The 17,434-nt window shown below is 44.0% G+C and overlaps 1 protein-coding gene across 1 annotated transcript in view; it reads left to right on the forward strand.

The window, feature by feature from the left end:
• Positions 1–17,434, forward strand: part of LOC111143371 (cache domain containing 1) — a 201,491-nt gene that overhangs the window by 130,670 nt on the left and 53,387 nt on the right. The window contains exon 5 of the mRNA XM_022497070.1: positions 14,773–14,899. Coding sequence (XP_022352778.1) covers positions 14,773–14,899 — 127 coding nt within the window. The remainder of the gene's footprint in view (positions 1–14,772; positions 14,900–17,434) is intronic.

The following is a 17,434-nucleotide window of genomic DNA, read 5'->3' on the forward strand; positions in this document are numbered from 1 at the left end:
TTTGTTGTTCCTAGGGAGTATATTGTTGAGATCACTCTCTGTCATTAATAGTCATATTGTATACCTATTGAGCACCTTCTCTGGTGTAAACACTTTCCTTTGTTCTAAGTCAGCTGTAAACAGCAAAAAGCTTCTATTCTGGGAGCTGGGGGACACAAATCTTAAAGAAAAGGGCAAGTAAACATACATGTCTGAGGGCGACGAATGCTGTGGAGGAAAAGTAACACAGGGATGAGACATAGTGGTACTTTTGGCTGGGAATGGAAGCTAAGGGAGGGAGGAGGGAAAAGAAGGAGACTTACTACTTTATAAAGGGCTCATCAGGGAGATCTGAATTAAGTGGGATTGTAAAACCATAAGAATAACTGAGGAAATGTATCCCAGGCAAAGGGTTTGAGTTAGTGTTTAGTGTGCTCAGTAACAGCAAGAAGGCTACTGTAACTGTGATTCAGTGAACAAGGATTGATCGTAGAGGGAGAGACCAGAGAGGCAGCTGGGGGCCAGATCACCAAGAGCCTTATTTTACTGCCCTCATAAGGACTTTAGCTTTTGCTGTGAATGAGCCAGGAGACCATGGTGGAGGGGAGGTGGGGCCAAGGAGCAAAATGGGCTTATGCAGAGTCACTTGACTAGACTTAGGTTAAAAGGCTTATGGACTGCCATGCCAAGAAAAAGATTATAGCAGGGCAATGGTGGAAGCAGGGAGACCATTTAAGAGATTATTCCAAAATTCAGGTGGCAGGTGGCAGTGGCATTAATAGTGTACTAACAGTGGAGGTGGTTGGATTCTGACTATGCTTTGCAGGTAGGACCGTTAGGATTTGCAGGTGAATTGAATGGTGGTGGGGAGTATATGTAAGAGAAGAGCTGGGAAGGACTTCCAAGATATTTGGCCTTATCAAAGAGAGGGACAGAGTTGACATTTACTGTGACAGCAAATACTGGTGGCTGTCAGGGAGTCAACATCTCAGATGTGGAAATGTGAAGTTTGAGATGCCTATTAGATATCCACGTGGAAAGGTCTCCCAGGCAGTTGGTTATATATGAGTCCGGAGTCTGGGGAATGGGTCAGACTAGAGATTGACCTTTGAGATTCATTGGGTACAGGTAATACTTAAATCATGAGACCCAAAAAGATTACCTAGCAAGTGGCTGTGGGCAGAAAAGAGAAGAGGTTCAGGACTATGTCTTGGGACACTGTAGCACTTAAAGGTCACCAAAATGATGAAGCAGTGAGGGAGTCTGAGAAGGAGGTCAGTCTGGTAGGAGAACCAAGAGAGTCATCTTCTTGAATCCAAGTGAAATACAAAAAAGTATTTTTTTGTATTTATTTGAAATACAAAAAAGTATTTCAAGAAGCCAGGAGAGATCAGCTGGATTAAGTAGGCCCAGTAAGACAAAGGCTAAGAAAACGGACATTGGATTTAGGAACATGGAGGTCATTGATGAATTTGACAGGGTTGTTTGGTATAATAATAGAATGACAGGCTGATCCTGGTTAGTTCAGGCTCTTAAGAATGGACAAGAGGAACTGGAAACAGTAAGTACATGAACTCCCAGGGTTTGTTGAAAGGAAACTAGAGTGCTGTGTGGAGTCCAGAGTGTGTTTTTAAATTGAGAGAAATTACAGCAAGGTTATGTGCCAAAGGGAATGGTCCAGTAGAGGAAAGCTAAAGACCCAAGAGCAAGAGGAGAGAACATTACTGGAGCCTTTTCCTTCATCGGGCAAGAGATGGTGGGATTCCAGCGAGAGAGTCCAAAAACACAGGGTTCATTCTTAACAAGAGGAGGGAAGGAAGAGCCAGGGTGCCGGGATGCCCATAATGATCCAAGTGTCGTGTCAGGAGCTCAGAGACATTCTGTTCTTGGTGATTTTGTTTCCTCAGAGACTTAGGAAGCAAGATCATCAGCTGAGAGTGAGGCAGAGAAAGAGGCCTTGAAGACCTCTTAGTTACAGTAAGTTTATCTTCTATAAATGAGGTTCAGGAGTAGAACTCAGAGCACACGTAATTGGAAATCCTGACAAAATGCTGTTTTATTACAGTAGTTACTTGTGACGGGGGAAAGACTGAAAAGTCAGGAGGAGGAGAGGAAGGAGATGGTGAGGGCAGTGGTATATGGTTAAAGATCACATCTTGAATTTTGTTATTTCTGAAAGCACGTGTCAAGTATCACATCCTACGTAACAAGAGTTGTTCTCGGCACAGTCGACGTAGCTAGATTTACAAGCAGTTTTTGGCCATGTTCAGGTATTTGAGAACGGACTCGCTTGTATTTGAAGTCGTGTGACATTCCACCAAGCAGTGGCTGCATCCCAAAGTCCACATTCTTGAGCAGTCATTTGTAATATAAGAGGAGTGATAGATGGTGGAGGGTGACCTCAGAGCTCCCCCCTTTCCTCCTCTCCAGCTCATGCCCCCTTTCAGAGCAGAATTAATGTACTTCGTGGGCTATCACATGTCTGATATTTACATCTGTAAGACGTCCAGCCTCAGGCTGTTTCAGACTGTATATAATCCATCAATGGGTCCCTAATTGATAACACAGTTTCAGATTGCCTTTCAGACTAGCTGGAAACAGACTCACATAAATTGTAAACCATTCTTAGCTTCACTTACCCAAAACTAGGTCATGTGTCCATCTGTTCAACACACATGTGTATTCTTTTTCTTTAACCCAACCCTGCTAGATCTCGACTTTCTAAATTGACTCCTTGTCCCTGATTCCATTCAAACTACTGGCATTTGACAGTGCACACGTTACATTATGGTGCTGGTAATGTTTTGCTCAGGTTCCTTCCTGCTTTTATCCCTAGTTTCTCTCCCCCCCCCCTCCTTCCCCCTCTTTCTGTCTCTCTTTTTTTTAATTCCTGCTGAGCTATTTTCTTGTGCGTAGCCTGATCCCTAAAGAGAATGTATTTGAAGAGTCCAAGGAAAGTTGCCTCTTGCTCTCTTGAGTTATGCAATTGAGGTGTGAGTGGAATAGGAGTTAGTCTTTCTTGCCAAAAGAAAAAGTGCCTGGACTTTCTTTATTGTGTTTGATTTAAAGACATCATTTGAAGTTGCAAACTCCGATCTTGGTAGCGTTGCAGTCTACACTGAGAACCAGGATTCACAGGGTGTAAGGGGCATCTGCAAGTCATGTTACAACGGTAAATGCTGCAGGAGGTACAGGTGGGCACTGGAGGCTGGAGACGGCTGCTACTTTCAGTGGCTTCATCACTTCCTTCTGTGAATAACAAAGATGGGCTCTGTGTTACAGGTTTTTCTCTCTGCTTTCAAATGCCGTGAAAATTACGTGTTCCATATGCTAATGCCAGGGCAGTGAAAAGCTGTGTTGTCCCTAAAAACCTAAAATAAAAGGAAAAAATCAGCCAACCTAGGAATCTCTGCTTTGTTTTTATGCCTATTTGCCCCAGCTTCATGATTGCATTAGTGTCGTGAGAGATGTGGTGATTATTCATATAACATCTAAAACCTATTCAGTCACTTAGAAATCTAGATTATTGAGGCTATGTGATTTGGTTTACATTTGCGTGTGTGTGTTTATGTGTACACATGTATACACAAAATTAAGTATCCCTTCAAGTTCTATTTCTATAATATGAGCTACTACAAAGTTTAGTCTTTTTTTTTTTTTAAGTTTTTTTAATTTATTTGACAGACACAGATCACAAGTAGGCAGAGAGGCAGGCGGGGGTGGAGGGGGGGGAAGCAGGCTCCCCGCTGAGCAGAGAGCCCGATGTGGGGCTTGATTCTGGGACTCCGGGATCATGATCTGAGCTGAAGGCAGAGGCTTTAACCCACTGAGCCACCCAGTCGCCCCTAGTCTTTTTTAATAGTTTGTCACAACAGCCCTGTAATACTGATTTCAGAAGATTTTATTAGTCACATATAATCTCTCATACATATATATTTTTTTCCTCATACTGCATATTATAATGGATATAGCCTTGTTTTGTTTTCTGTTTTTGTAGTTAACAAATGTATCCTGGACATTCCTTTGTGTATATGTAAATAAATAACACATCTAGATCCTGGGGGTAATGATTGTATAACGTCCTTGAATTAATCAGTCCATTCCAGCTCAACATTGAGATTGTCCCAATTTTTCACTCTATCACCACCCTCTGGAAGGATTCCAAGTGACCCCTCCACAGTTTTCCTGACCCCCTGTGTAGTAGTTGTTGGTAAACGTCTTTTTTGAAGCTATGTCATCCTTTGGTGTCTACAAAATTATTCTGTGCCATTTATCCTCTTACTTCTCTGCTCAGACCTTTTCATTTTTCTTCTTAAGCTCCTTTGGTCCTCAGATAGATGTCCCTACATGTCCTCTTAACCACCTTCCTCACTTCTAAACCTTATCCCCCCAAATGTTCTCAGTGTAGCCAGCACCTCAGCTCCTGCCACATGCTGTGGAATTCCAGATCTCTCTCTCCAGCTGTGGCCTATTTGAGTTTATTTATTGAGTAGCCAACTTTAAGACACACGCGTCTCAGTGATGATTCTGTAGCTACCTCAAAAATTAAATAGAAAACAAAACTTTTCTCTAAACTTCCCTGCAGTCTGGGCTCACTGTCCCCACTAACAGTACCTCCAACCTGGTCACACTGGGAATTCTTCCTCGCCTTTTCCCACCCATGGCTTCTCCAGGTTTTAGCAGATGGAAATTCCCTTAAGTCAGTGATCAAAGCAGAGTGTTGGTGAGTGAATATTTTACTACATTCAAGTCACCTCACTAGGCATTTACTGTGTGTCCTTCTTCCTGCTTGTCATGCTGACTTGTGACGTAGGTCTCATTATCCCCTCTTCATTGAAAGGGAACTTAGCTCAGATTCCATAGTTCAGAGATGTGTCTTGAATCCCTTTTGTCTTCTCCACTGCTAAGGCCATAAACTTAGACTTCATAGACCTTTCTAGAAGATGAGTCAATATGGAAACCTCCCAGAAGGTTTCTCTGCTTTTATTCTCTTTTTCAATATATCTTGTATACAGTAGGTATTTTGCAAATACCTGCTCTGTAACTCCATTTCTTAAAAACCTCTGTGGCTCACCTGCAAAGTGAATGTGGAGGCCTTTCAACTCCATCTTCTCCTCCTCTTCCCTCTCCCCTCATGGGGTCTCTTTCATTTCTTCAAATCCTCAATCTTTGTCACTCCTCCATGCTTTTTTTTTTTTTATTTTAAGATTTTTATTTATTTATTTGACAGAGATCACAAGTAGGCAGAGAGGCAGGCAGAGAGAGAGGGTAGGAAGCAGGCTCCCTGCTGAGCAGAGAGCCCAATGTGGGGCTCCATCCCAGGACCCTAAGATCATGACCTGAGCCGAAGGCAGAGGCTCTTAACCCGCTGAGCCACCCAGGTGCCCCTCCTCCATGCTTTTGTTCATGTTATTGTCTTATCCTAGAATATAGTGCCTGCCTCTCACAGAGCCCAGCGACTTTGTCATCTTCCCTGATTCTCACAGATAAAATTCTTTGTCTGTTGTACTGGTTGGGTTTGCTAGAGGGCACATTTTGAGATGGAGACTGGCAGCCTGTAGGGAAAGGGAAGGCAGAAGGATTGAACAGTGAGTGGGAGAAGTCAGGCTGAGTTGGGGTCCTCAGCTACCTCTCTGTATTATTTTACTCTATAGTACATTCTTAAAAATTTAAGTTTTTATCTTGGGCATCTACTTGACCCTCTGTTCCTTTTATTTTTTGCATGTCAAGTTCCCTGTCTAGTGCATAGCAGGTATAGAGCAAATACTTACTGATGAATGAATGAAACTAGAATTTTCTTTTTTTTCTTTATTTCTTTAAAAAAATTTTTAAAGACTTTATTTATTTATTTGACAGAGAGATCACAGGTAGGCAGAGAGAGAGGGGGGAAGCAGGGTCCCTGCTGAGCCAGGAGCCCGATGTGGGGCTCCATCCCAGAACCCTGAGACCATGACCTGAGGCCAAGGCAGAGGCTTAATCCACTGAGCCACCCAGGTACCCTGAAACTAGAATTTTCTTGTTGCTTTTGTTTCATTTTTGTAATGGAAGAACCAAGGCTTTTGAAGGACCATAGGAAAGAAAAGAATGTGGTTGTGATTTGCTTGCAAGGTAGCCCTGGTTTCTGTGGCTTCATGGCACATTGGCATACATAAATATCTCGGGTATACAGAGTGACATAGGCTGTGCATGTGAATAGTCCCGTCCTGCGTTTGCATGAAACTGTGCTGAGTCCGGACACACAGTGTACACAGAATCAATCTGCTGCCTCTTAGCACCTCAAAAGCCATTTTATTCCTTCCATGGATACCAGAGACAAGTATCCACTCCATTTTGTAGATGAGAAGCAGGCCCAGAGCACTTAACTAATGTACGTAAAGTCAGACGACAAATGGTGGGTATTGAGATGACGGAACAGTATGTCCCGATTCCCAGTCCAGTGGGCCTCCTACTGTAGACTGCTGAGGACAAAGAGATGTCTCCATCCCTGTATTCTGCATACTGTTACTTCAGACTCTTTGTGTCTAAAATCAAACCCATAATCCTTGACACTTCCAACCCAAACCACCTCCTCCACTCATGTTGTATTTGTCAGTTAACAGCTTGATTTTATACAGTACAGACGCTTGAGACCCAGAACCAACCACGACTTCTTCCTTGTTCTTTCTCATAAAGAGCCTCTCTCACGTAACATCTATACAGTAGTTACCGTGGCAGGCATCAAGATAATCAAGACAGAGGCTTTACCCTCAGAGCTCACAACCTAACTGTACGTATGGATGGAGGGGAGTGAAGGGAAGGAGAAAATCAACAGACAACTAGTGTTAGAATCTTAAGTGATGTGTGATAAAGGTAAGTGGGGGTACTGGACCAGATTGTAAGGTTGCATCTTAAGAGACATTGGGAATTATCCAGGTGATGTGTCTGAGGTAAATAACATTAAATAGTTAAAAATCTATTAAAGTGCAGCCAGCCCAGTCCAGGATCATTGTGGAAGAGGGCAGTAAATAACAGGAAACAAAGGTAGCACTAAGGTAGATTTTAACCACTTGTATTTGACGGAGGAGTTTGGTTTTGGTTTGGTTTTTGTTTTGATTTGTTTTTTTTTTTTTTTTTTAGCTTGAAGTCAGCCATCTGACAGACTAAGCAGCGCAAGCAAGAGAGCTTTGTGGAAAATGGATGTAAGTGTAGTTGGCCTGAAAGAAGGAGAAAACCAGATAGACTATTAAATGTAATCCAGAAGTGGGATTAGGGAGAGGTGGCCATGGAATAGGCAAAATGGCTAGATGAGGGAGAAATGAGAGGACAAGAAGTGGAGAATCAGTCTGGACCACTCTTCCAAATTACGACCGAGCAAAAGGGGAAAGGTCCCTGATAACTCAAGAAGAGATGGGGTAAAGGAAGAGTTTTATTGTTATCGCTAATCATTTTATAAGTCAGGGAAACTTGAAAATGATTATATGCTCAAGATAGAGAAACAGTCCAGGAAGAAAGTAAAACTAAGGAAATAGATAGGACAGTGGAGTTAAATGTCTTTGGCCAGTTGTCCCAAATTTGGATGATCGTCAGAGTCATCTGGAGTGCTTTGTCAAAAAAATACCTATTCTTTGACCCCCACCTCAGACTTGGCGACTCAGAATATTGGCTTGGTAAAGCTTGGGAAGCTATAGGTTTCAAAAGCTGATTGTGGGAGGAGAAAAAAGCTGATTGTGAGAGAACTCTGTTAAATTTCTCTTACCCCTTCCATGAATGTTTGAAGATCATCTGGTCCTTTGGGTCCTCTGGGAGTGGTCTATTAAAAGGAAGTGGATAGAGTAGTAGATCCTGTACTGATTTTGGATTACCCCCAGAAGTTGATCCTGAATTCTCTGTCCAGGAGAGACAGAGACAGAGACTATTAAGACAGTCCAGGCTGTCTTAACAGAATTGAGGACATAATGGTATGGTAATTTTTGCATTATGTAGATAACCCAGAATAGACATAAGGAACTGTGAGCTTGGAGCAGAACCTGAGATTTGAGGAAGTTCTCTTTTTAGTATTGGACTGAAGTAAATAACAGTGGGTTTAGCTGGGTCGGCTGTCATTAATCTAAGTTTGGCAATGGACTTGAGCTAGCATGGTCATTGTGGTGGAAGGATTACTGGGCTACATGGTCCCATTCAAGAGTCAGAGCTTAGGCCACTCTTCCTTTCAGAGTCAGAATATGCTTAGTTATAAGATGAGAATAATATCTTTTTGCTAAATCTCCGCCTGTTTTGACTCCTGCTTAGCTATCATATACTTGGGAAAATTAACCTCTGTATGCCTTGGTTTCCTGAATAATAAATTAAACCTACCTAATTAAAAAAAATTAACTGAGATAATGTATATAAAAAACATAGCACAGTGCCTGATACATGGGCAAATACTCAGTATGCCTATCACCTGAGAAGTACGCACAGTATCAGAGGTGGTCCTCTGGATGTGGGCTGGGAGTAGGAATTAGAAGGTGCAATGTAAGAGTATAACGCCGGAAATTTTGTCTGGAGTCCTCTAAATGTTTATTCCCCTCCAAAATGATCACTGAAATGATTACTGAAAGGCGCTATGTAACTTCTGATCTTTTGAGGGAGTGTGTGTGTGTTTTTGTGTGCCATTCTGTGTATTTAGGACAGCTCTTGTATTTTATATTTGGCAAGCTGCAGGAGGTCGAGTGCTTTGTGTGTTTTGCTGAGTGGTGTTGGGCTGGGCGTCAGAAAGGCCAGAGTTCCTTGAGGTGGGAGGCGACAAGCTTTCTACTACAGAGCATTTTTTTTAACATGCTTCTGCCTTTGGTGGTTAATATTATGAGGCAAAACCAAAGCCCCAGCCCAGCTACAAGCAGTTTGCAGTCCATCTCTTTCTCAGCCTAATGGTGTAAGCATTACAGAGGGCAGGCAAGGATGTCGGGGACATGGTTTTGTTTTGACTAGAGAGGCTGATGATCTAAGAACTGGTCAGATGTAGATGGTGAAATTGGAAGGGAAATATTTGGGGGCCGGGGGATCTGGGACCCATATGTTAGAATTCTCCAAATGCACTATGCAGGTGAATCTCGAGACACAAATAAATGGGAAACAAAGAATACCTGAAAAGTGGGGGAAGGCGCATTTTTTTAAGTAAACTCTACCCCCAACATGGGGCTCAAAGTCCTGACCCCCAAGGTCAATAGTTGCATGCTCTACCACCTCAGCCAGCTGGGCACCCAAGAAAGACACATTTTTTTATCTGCTTTTCTGACTATAATTGGTGTGTTGTGGCTGCAGAAAAATAAGCCAGTAGGTGTTGTGAAGTTTTTTGTCTTTGTCAGAATTAGCATAGGAACTGTAAGAGAGAAAGAGTAAATTTGCTGAAGGCTCACAGAAGGAGACCAGGGGGAACAGAGCTTGCCTTTAAAGAACAAGGAGTTGTCACAGGTACCTCCTCGTTAGTTAAAAGCCAATATGAAATTTTCTGTCATTCTCTCTAAACATTTCTTGGTACCATTTGTACATTATGTTTAGTCTTGGGTCAGCAATGGTAATAATCTCCTGGTGCTGACCGACGAAGTTATTCTAAGTTACTAGGAAGTAAGAATACTCCTGCTTTGTTCCCTTTCTTGCACAAACTTGATCAAAGCCAGTTAGAATTTGGCTCTTTCTCGTTGCATATCTTTGTGCTTTGTTCCTTCCTATTGACCTTCATTCTTCAGCCTTCTTATTTCTCTTTGGTTTCTGAAGGGTCTTCAGAAATACCTTGTCCAAATCTATCACTCAGAGACTAGAGATGAGGAAATGGTGAACTCTCACGGGGGACAGGGGTGACGAGCCTTGGCTAACCAAAGTCATTCACTGGCTTGTCTGGCAGGCGCTGACTCACTGACCTTTCACTGACTTGTCAGGCATGCACCAGGCTTTGGGAATGTGGTGAATTTGGCTTTGGGTTTGGCTCCTGCCCTCATGGAGCTTGCAGCAAGTCTGCATGAGAGACGTGAGCCATGGCCACAGAAGTCAGTACACTGACCATTACCAATTTTTGCTGTGACGGAAAATGCTGGGCTCTGTTAGAGAGGATAAATAACCAAGGGTAGTCAGGGAAGGGGTCTCCGAGAAGTTGAACAGAATTATTTCAGGTCTGAGGATCCCCTTGTGTGGAGAGCTTGGCATGTTTGCGGAACTGAACGAGGTTGCCCTTGACCTACAGCGTAGTGGGTTAAAGAGGGTGAAAGTGAGGTTGGTGCGTAGCAGGGGCCAAATGGTGCCAGGCCTTATAGGGCTTGGATTTAATGCTAGCTGGGGTGCAGTGTGAAACCTTTGAAGGGTTACAAGCAAAGCAGTGGTGGGATTTGACTTCCATTTTAGAAAGATGCCTTCAGATGCTATATGGTGAGTCCATGTAAGGTCAGAGAGCTTGTCAGGCTTAGAAATGGGACCAAAACCTAGGCTTCCTATTCCCGGTCCATCCCAATTTATCAGGCTCTTCTTCCAGTGCCGAAGTGCCAACCCGAATTAAATAGAAAGTGCAAAGCCACATTGGGCCTGTGTCCAACTGGCTTTCTTATGTTTATTCACATGGACAGTGAACGCTCCCTCCAATCTGTTAAACACCTCCAGACTAATGAAGAGGCCTCAGGTATATAGTTTCACAGTCACATAAAAACTCCTTCTATTATGTAAAATATGCTTTCTATGTTTCGGTGTTACTCAGTCATGAGTGCTTTATTTAACTTGACTCTGTCTTCTGAGCTACAGTGTGCGTGCCATTTTCCAGGTAAGCCAGCCTGTGGGGTCAGTGGTGAAACCCCATGACATTGGACTGTCAGCTGGTGCCTGCCAGTATTAGCAGTTCAGCCATTTGTTTTTTCTCACAAGATTAGATGCTTGCTTTAGCCTCTGCCTTAGTTCAATTGCTATAGCCTTTCTTTCTGTCAAGTGTCCTCTTAATTGCATTTCTTCACACTGTGTCTTTACAAACTAATGCAACTGATCATTTTGATGGAAATATACAAATGTATATGTTTACTCTGCCTCTCAAGAAATAACTGGTGTGTTTTTTTATCTATTGATTGCTAATTCATTCAACACGTATTTAGTGACCTTGTGGAGGCCCTGTAGTGTTCTGGAAAGAGCAAGGGCTTTGGAGGCAGAGATACCTTGATCAAATCATGACTTGGGCCTTGAGCAAGTTGAGTTCTGCATCTGTAAAGTGGGTATAATAACAAACTCATGAGGTAATTATGAAAAGGCGTCATACCATGTATAGAACTAGTTTATATGGTGCTCAGTAAGTTTCACTGTTCTATCAAATCAGCTTTATTGAGGCGTAGTTGATAAGCAGTAAACTTCACATGTCAGTAAACTTCACATGTATAACATATACAATTGATTTTGATATAGATAGTCCCCTAAAACCATCTGACAGGCAAGCCTTTTCTCTGTCCACTTACCTGTTTCTGTACCTGTTGTATTGGCAGTGGTGTTGAGAGAACGGAGTGTCAATCATTTTAAAACCTATTTTTTTAAAAAGATTTTATTTATTTATTTGACACAGAGAGATCACAAGCAGGCAGAGAGGCAGACGGAGGTGGGGGCAGCAGGCTCCCCGCTGAGCAGAGAGCCCGATGCGGGGCTCGATCCCAGGACCCTGAGATCATGACTTGAGCTGAAGGCAGAGGCTTAACCCACTGAGCCACCCAGGCGCCCCTTAAAAGCTATTTAGAATTATCATTGATCTCTGGATGCCTCAGTGGCTCAGTCATTAAGCATCTGCCTTTGGCTCGGGTCCCAGCATCCTGGGATCGAGTCCCACATGGGGTTCCCTGCTCAGTGGAGAGCCTGCTTCTCCCTCTCCCTCTGCCTGCGACTCTCCCTGCTTGTGAGCTCTTTCTCACTCGCTCGCTCTGACAAATTAAAAAAAATATTATCACTGTTTTATATTGAGTCACCCTATTTATTTTTAATTGGATTTAGCATTAGAAGAGACTAAGATTTTATAATTTATTAAACACAAGTCTAATGGTTGAGAAAGAGTACTTCTGAGCAGACCCTCCCAGCCCATGTGTCCCTGCAGCTCTCACGGAGCCTGTGCCATGACCTGAAGAGAACTGAACACCTCTGCCCTGGGCGCAGGGGTGACCCAAGCCCAGATCTCACCCTCAAGGATCTCAGAATCTAGGGATGGAAGAGGGAAAAGTTGCCCAGAACAACAATAACATTAACTAGAAGGTGGGAGAGGTTAAGATGCTGGAGGGTTTCAGAGGGTGTGGTGGCTTCCATCTGGGGATGAGCTCCAGTGAAGAAGAAACCATTCATTGCCACCTTCATGTGTATCTGTCTGAGGTAGGTATGTGGAGCAGGGGAGACAAATACAGGCCCTACCCACTGATAGCCTAAAGCTTAATGCTATGCATCAGGGGCTGACAGGTTGGACGTATGCCCAGCCTTTTCCTGGATGGTGTCCAGCATTGCTGAGGAGAGTAAGCATGCAGGACCCCAGCCCAAGTTATCCAGTGGCCCGAACACCTCACTGACTCCTAGGACTGGGGGAAGCCGCCTCTGCATTGCCTTTGCCTGTGTGGAAAATAGGGCTGTCCTTCACCTCCACGTCTAGGTCAGAGAGGGGCCCGCTCGGGGTGCACACTGCCATGATAGATTGCTTCTGGGCCCTGGGGTCCTCATTACCATCGTATCCATCATCTTCTGCTAGTACCGAATGATGGATGAAATTTAATCAGATGCCAAAGGAGTTCTCAGCAGGAGAGTTTGAGGAACCTTGCCTGACACTTAAATGCTCTGGTGCTGGAATGATTATAAGGAACCAGAATGATCTTTTGTGGTGAGACTAAATGTATCATGCACTGTATGAATTCTGATTTATTTTTAAAACATTCTTGCTCTCATTGGCTCCCCCTTTTAATAGTCTCACTGTAGCCTGTTTATTGTTACAGATGTTACTTCTAAATGAAGTCATTGAGCTTTACTTCCAAAGGCAGCATTTGCCTGTTTCTCGCAGGCTTGGCAGAGCTGCCTGAAGAGCGGTGCTAACACCACCGCAAGTTTAAGGCTTTGACCCCCAGAGAAAAAGCTGCCTCCATGTTTATGTGCAAATCACATCAGCCAGAGGTCTCGGGAGGGTGTGGTTGCCCTGGTCCAAGCAATGACCTTGATAAGGTTGCCTGGCCGAGTGGAGTGGGGACCCGCGTCTCGGTCACACACCCTACGTGCTTGACTGCCTTCCTGTCCACTGTGAAACCTCAGGGAGCCCAGAAAAGTCGGAGCCAGCTTCTGTGTCCATAACTCGGAAATGATGCTTTGTTACTTCTAGGATTTTTGTGAGGATAAAAATAGGCTACCCTTTCTCCGTGTGCATCTGGCAGGGTAGCTGCTGGAGGAGGCACCGGACACACTTCAAGTCCCCGTGTGGTGTATTTCGCCTGGTGTGTTCAGAGGACGAATGCCCATGTCGAAGACCACTGACCAAATCCAGCTTGCCGCTGACGTTTGCAAATACACTGTCGTTGGCGCACCCGCACACCCACAGATGTCCGGGGCTGCTTTTGCATGGTAGCAGCAGAGTTGGGTGGGTCAAGACAGAGCCCGCATGGCCGGCAAGGCCAGGGTCCTTTCCTGGGCAGCCCTGGCGGACATCAGCCGACCTCCGAGCCAGACTCAAGGATGGCTGCGTGGCGTTCAGAGCTTTCTGTACCTTACCAAATGTACCTCACACTTGCCTTTTGCCTTCACTCAGACTTCTTCCCCGAATTGCTTTCTGTCCCATTTCCCACTCTCTAAGTCTTCTGGTGTATCGGTTATCGCAATAAGGCTTGTCTTTTGCTCAGCTGTGTAGATCTTGCAGCATGTAGAGCAGGACACAGCAAATAGTGCATGGTTCATAACGGAATACGGTGTGGGAACAGAGTGGAAGGGCATCAGAGAAGGGAGAGGACTCTGCTTGTGGGTGAGGGTAAGACTTCATGGAGGTTTGGGGACAGAATTGCCCCTGGCAAGGGGCTGCCCCTCCTGCCACAGCTCAGTGGCAGGGATACCATGTATATGCCAGGGAGGCAGTACTGCATGATGGTAAGAACCTAGGAACCAGCACAGCTAGGCTGGAATCCCAACTTGGTCATTTACTGATGAAACCTTAGGCAAGTCACTTAAGCTCTCTAAGTGTATTTTCCAAACTCCAAAGTAGGGAATAATCATACTACCTTCGTCCTATGGTTGTTTCATGGGTTAAATGAGCAACCACGAAGGAAAGCCTCTGTCCCACTGCTGGCACATTGGAATCATTCCAGGAGCTCTTGCTGAGTGATCTTGGTTCTGCCTTTCAGGTACCATCTATGCTGATTTTCTCATTGTGGAGTGAACAAGGTCAAGGTCACAGGTCTAGTTCCTCTGGAGACCCGGCCTCTTAGCGGCACTGTTCTCTGCAACTAGAAAATGTTCTCCAAGCCAGCAAGTGTAAACTGGTCCAGTGGGGACCAGCCTCCTGAGGGGAGAGCTGAGTGCAAATGAATCATTCGTGCTGGAAAAAAAAAATATTCCAGGACATAGAGTGTCACCATACGATGTTAAGAATAATAGTTTCTTCTTGACTGAAACATTCATTATATTTTTCTATTCACGGGTATTTTTTTAAGGGACAGAGAGAAAATGTTTAGTGGAAAATTTACAGCCTTCGATCTAGTGGGATTTCTTCGTACTACAAGCAGTTTATGCAGAACAGATGCCGAAGGAACTGGGCCTGCCTGCACCTGTGGATTTAGTGGTTATGTTTCCTTTTCCCCACTCCTCCAGTTCTTGCAGACAACCTGAAATCCAACCCTGGAATTAAGTGGCAGTATTTCAGCTCGGAAGAAGGGATTTTCACCGTTTTCCCAGCACACAAGTTCCGGTGTAAGGGCAGCTATGAGCATCGTAGTAGGTACGTTGGCTTGCTCAAGTTTTAATTGCTGCTTAACAGAGATCTGTATGAAACAGGGACTCCTTGTGTACACACATGGCTGTGCCTCCAAGCTGTGGTTTCTCAGACGTATTCAGGAACGATTTCACCATCTGGCATATGTGGATGCTAGGAAGGGCAAGTGATAACGCCCAGAGTTTTTCTGTAACTATCTAACAAGGGACCTACTAAAGCAATTAAACTGTTGGAGACACCCAAGTGTTTTTGAGCTTCAGGCATCTTTGGGGAGACAGGAATGATAATACTGTCTCTTAAGCGCAGCCCGAAAAGACTCCTACACATCTCAGAGTGGACTTAGTGATTCCCAGCTTTCCTTTCTGTGATAATGTGCTTGGCCGTCTTTTTTGAAATGTGCATGCCATCTCAGCTACCAGAACTTTTAAGGTTGCCCAGAACACAGTGGATCAAAGATGATGAACATCCTCCTCTTCTCGCGGAAATAACTAGAGTTTGTACCGCTTAGCCAGAAGGGCAGTAATGGTGAGCTAATTTGTTTGACAAGACTCATCAATTTACAGAACCCCTTAGGCAAAGATACTTCCCTTTTGAATCCCTACAGCTTCCCTTTGCAGTGTCAGGTGTTCGATGCCAGAAAATCTGGAGCTAGTAGAGGGCGTTCATTTTTCGTGCCATTTTTTTGAAGTCCAGAGTAACCATCACTTTAGTCTCTCTTTATCATTACTTTAAATTATGTCTAAAATTTTCCCCAAGGAAAATACTACTTCTGGCCTTTTCCTAGAAGGACCTTTGTGTCGTTGGTATGGTTTCTTTGGTTCCCTCCCTAGACGTTCTGGTGAAGACTTAAGTGTCTTAGAAACTGGGCCAGAAGCCATGACCTTGGGTCTGGTCCAGGTTATCTCAGGAGAGGCCAAAGACGTCATGAACCGTCTAACTTGCATTTACTTCTAAGAAGACAGATTGGATGGCATGCTGCCATTAATGAATCACCTGTGAGGGAAAGTCCAAAAAGACAAGCTGGACCTTGTCACAAATCAGCACTCACCTGCACTTGGAAGGTTTCGTGCACACCCACCCTGAACCTGCATTAAACCAACCCTCAGCACTATCTTCCTTGGCTAAGTGACCCAGGTTCCTCCCCTCCTACATTGCTGTTCCCATCTCTTTACTTGCCCTGAGTGCTTTCCTCAGAGGCCTTTGCAAGTTCTCCATGTCCTTCAAAGTGAGGAATAGGTTTTTAGAGCCCACAAGAGAGAACCAGTGGATACCAGTCATGTTGTGGGGACCGACTCCCAGACTGTACATTTCATGTTACTCTTTTTGTGTCCCTCTAAAACAGTTTCTTAACAGTGTACTGTGGCAGTGAGAAACACATCCTCTGCTTTCCATTGATGTGGGTTAAGTTGGAAAGGAGATACGCCTTTTTTTTTTTTTTCCCTTAAATTCACCTTGCCTTGAGGACCTAGAAGGTTCAGTATTTGACATGGTTGTCAGTGTTGGGATCGTCAGATTTCATTCTTTTCCGTTCTGTCTTCCACTTCTGTAACCATCGCTCCTGGATTCTTTCTATTACATTTCCCTACTGGCTTAATGGTATTGATTGGGGAAAATACAGTGGTACTTCAGTGTTAATGTAAGACTTTTGGCTTGAGAATAAAAGTGTAAACTTGGCCAGATTTCAAGAGTTTGGGTTTTTTGTGTTTTGTTTTGTTTTGTTTCTGGGTTTGGTTGTTTTGTTTTGTTTTGTTTTGTTTGTACTTTGCTTTTATTCCTTAATTCATGCCTAGGCTTTTTTTGAGTCAACTGGCATCTAACATTTCATAGAAAAATCTAGTGTTTTAGGGGTGTCAGTAAAGGAGAGAATTCTCTTGAGGCTGATTTGCTTTCTTAAGCTCCCCCTAATTTGTTCCAGCTTTAAAACTGTGAAGAGAGACCTCATTAAACCCCTTCTCACAAACCTTCTTATTCGGCACATGAGCAGAAGGCCGCTTTCATGGGAGGCATTTCTCCGTTGGACCTTCCCCACCCTCCCTCCACCCCCTTTTCTGAATGTTGGCAAACAAAAACCTGGCAAGAAGAGTGGCTATCACAGGCTTGGACAAATTTGATGCATGGTTTTAAATGCTCCGATATGGGGCCTTTTGGTGGCTGACCTGCATGAATTGCTTCCGTACAGAAAGGAAAGGGCCCTCTTAAGCAGTAGCCTTTGTCTGGGCAGAGAGAAAGTAAACCTATTCAGAGCTGCTCAGCATGCTCACAGATTACAGGTCGCCTCCGTTTTAGCAAAGCCCCACTCTGTACATCTGCAGACCCAGCACTGGCAAGTAGACCTTCCTCTCCCTCGTGTGCACTCTCTGCAATCTGAGAGGCCACCAAGTTCTATGTTCTATAGCAAAATATCGGGCAACCTTGAGTGGTATTACCATGCACAGCTGCGAGCTTTGACTTTCAAGTGTGCCGAAAAGGCCAGCCTCCCAAAGGATTTGCTGCCTTTTTTTTTTTTTTTAAGATTTTATTTATTTATTTATTTATTTATTT

The sequence above is a fragment of the Enhydra lutris genome, unplaced genomic scaffold (genome assembly GCF_002288905.1).
Source record: "Enhydra lutris kenyoni isolate GAN:26980312 unplaced genomic scaffold, ASM228890v2 scaffoldscaffold9, whole genome shotgun sequence".
NCBI classification, from domain to species: Eukaryota; Metazoa; Chordata; class Mammalia; order Carnivora; family Mustelidae; genus Enhydra; species Enhydra lutris.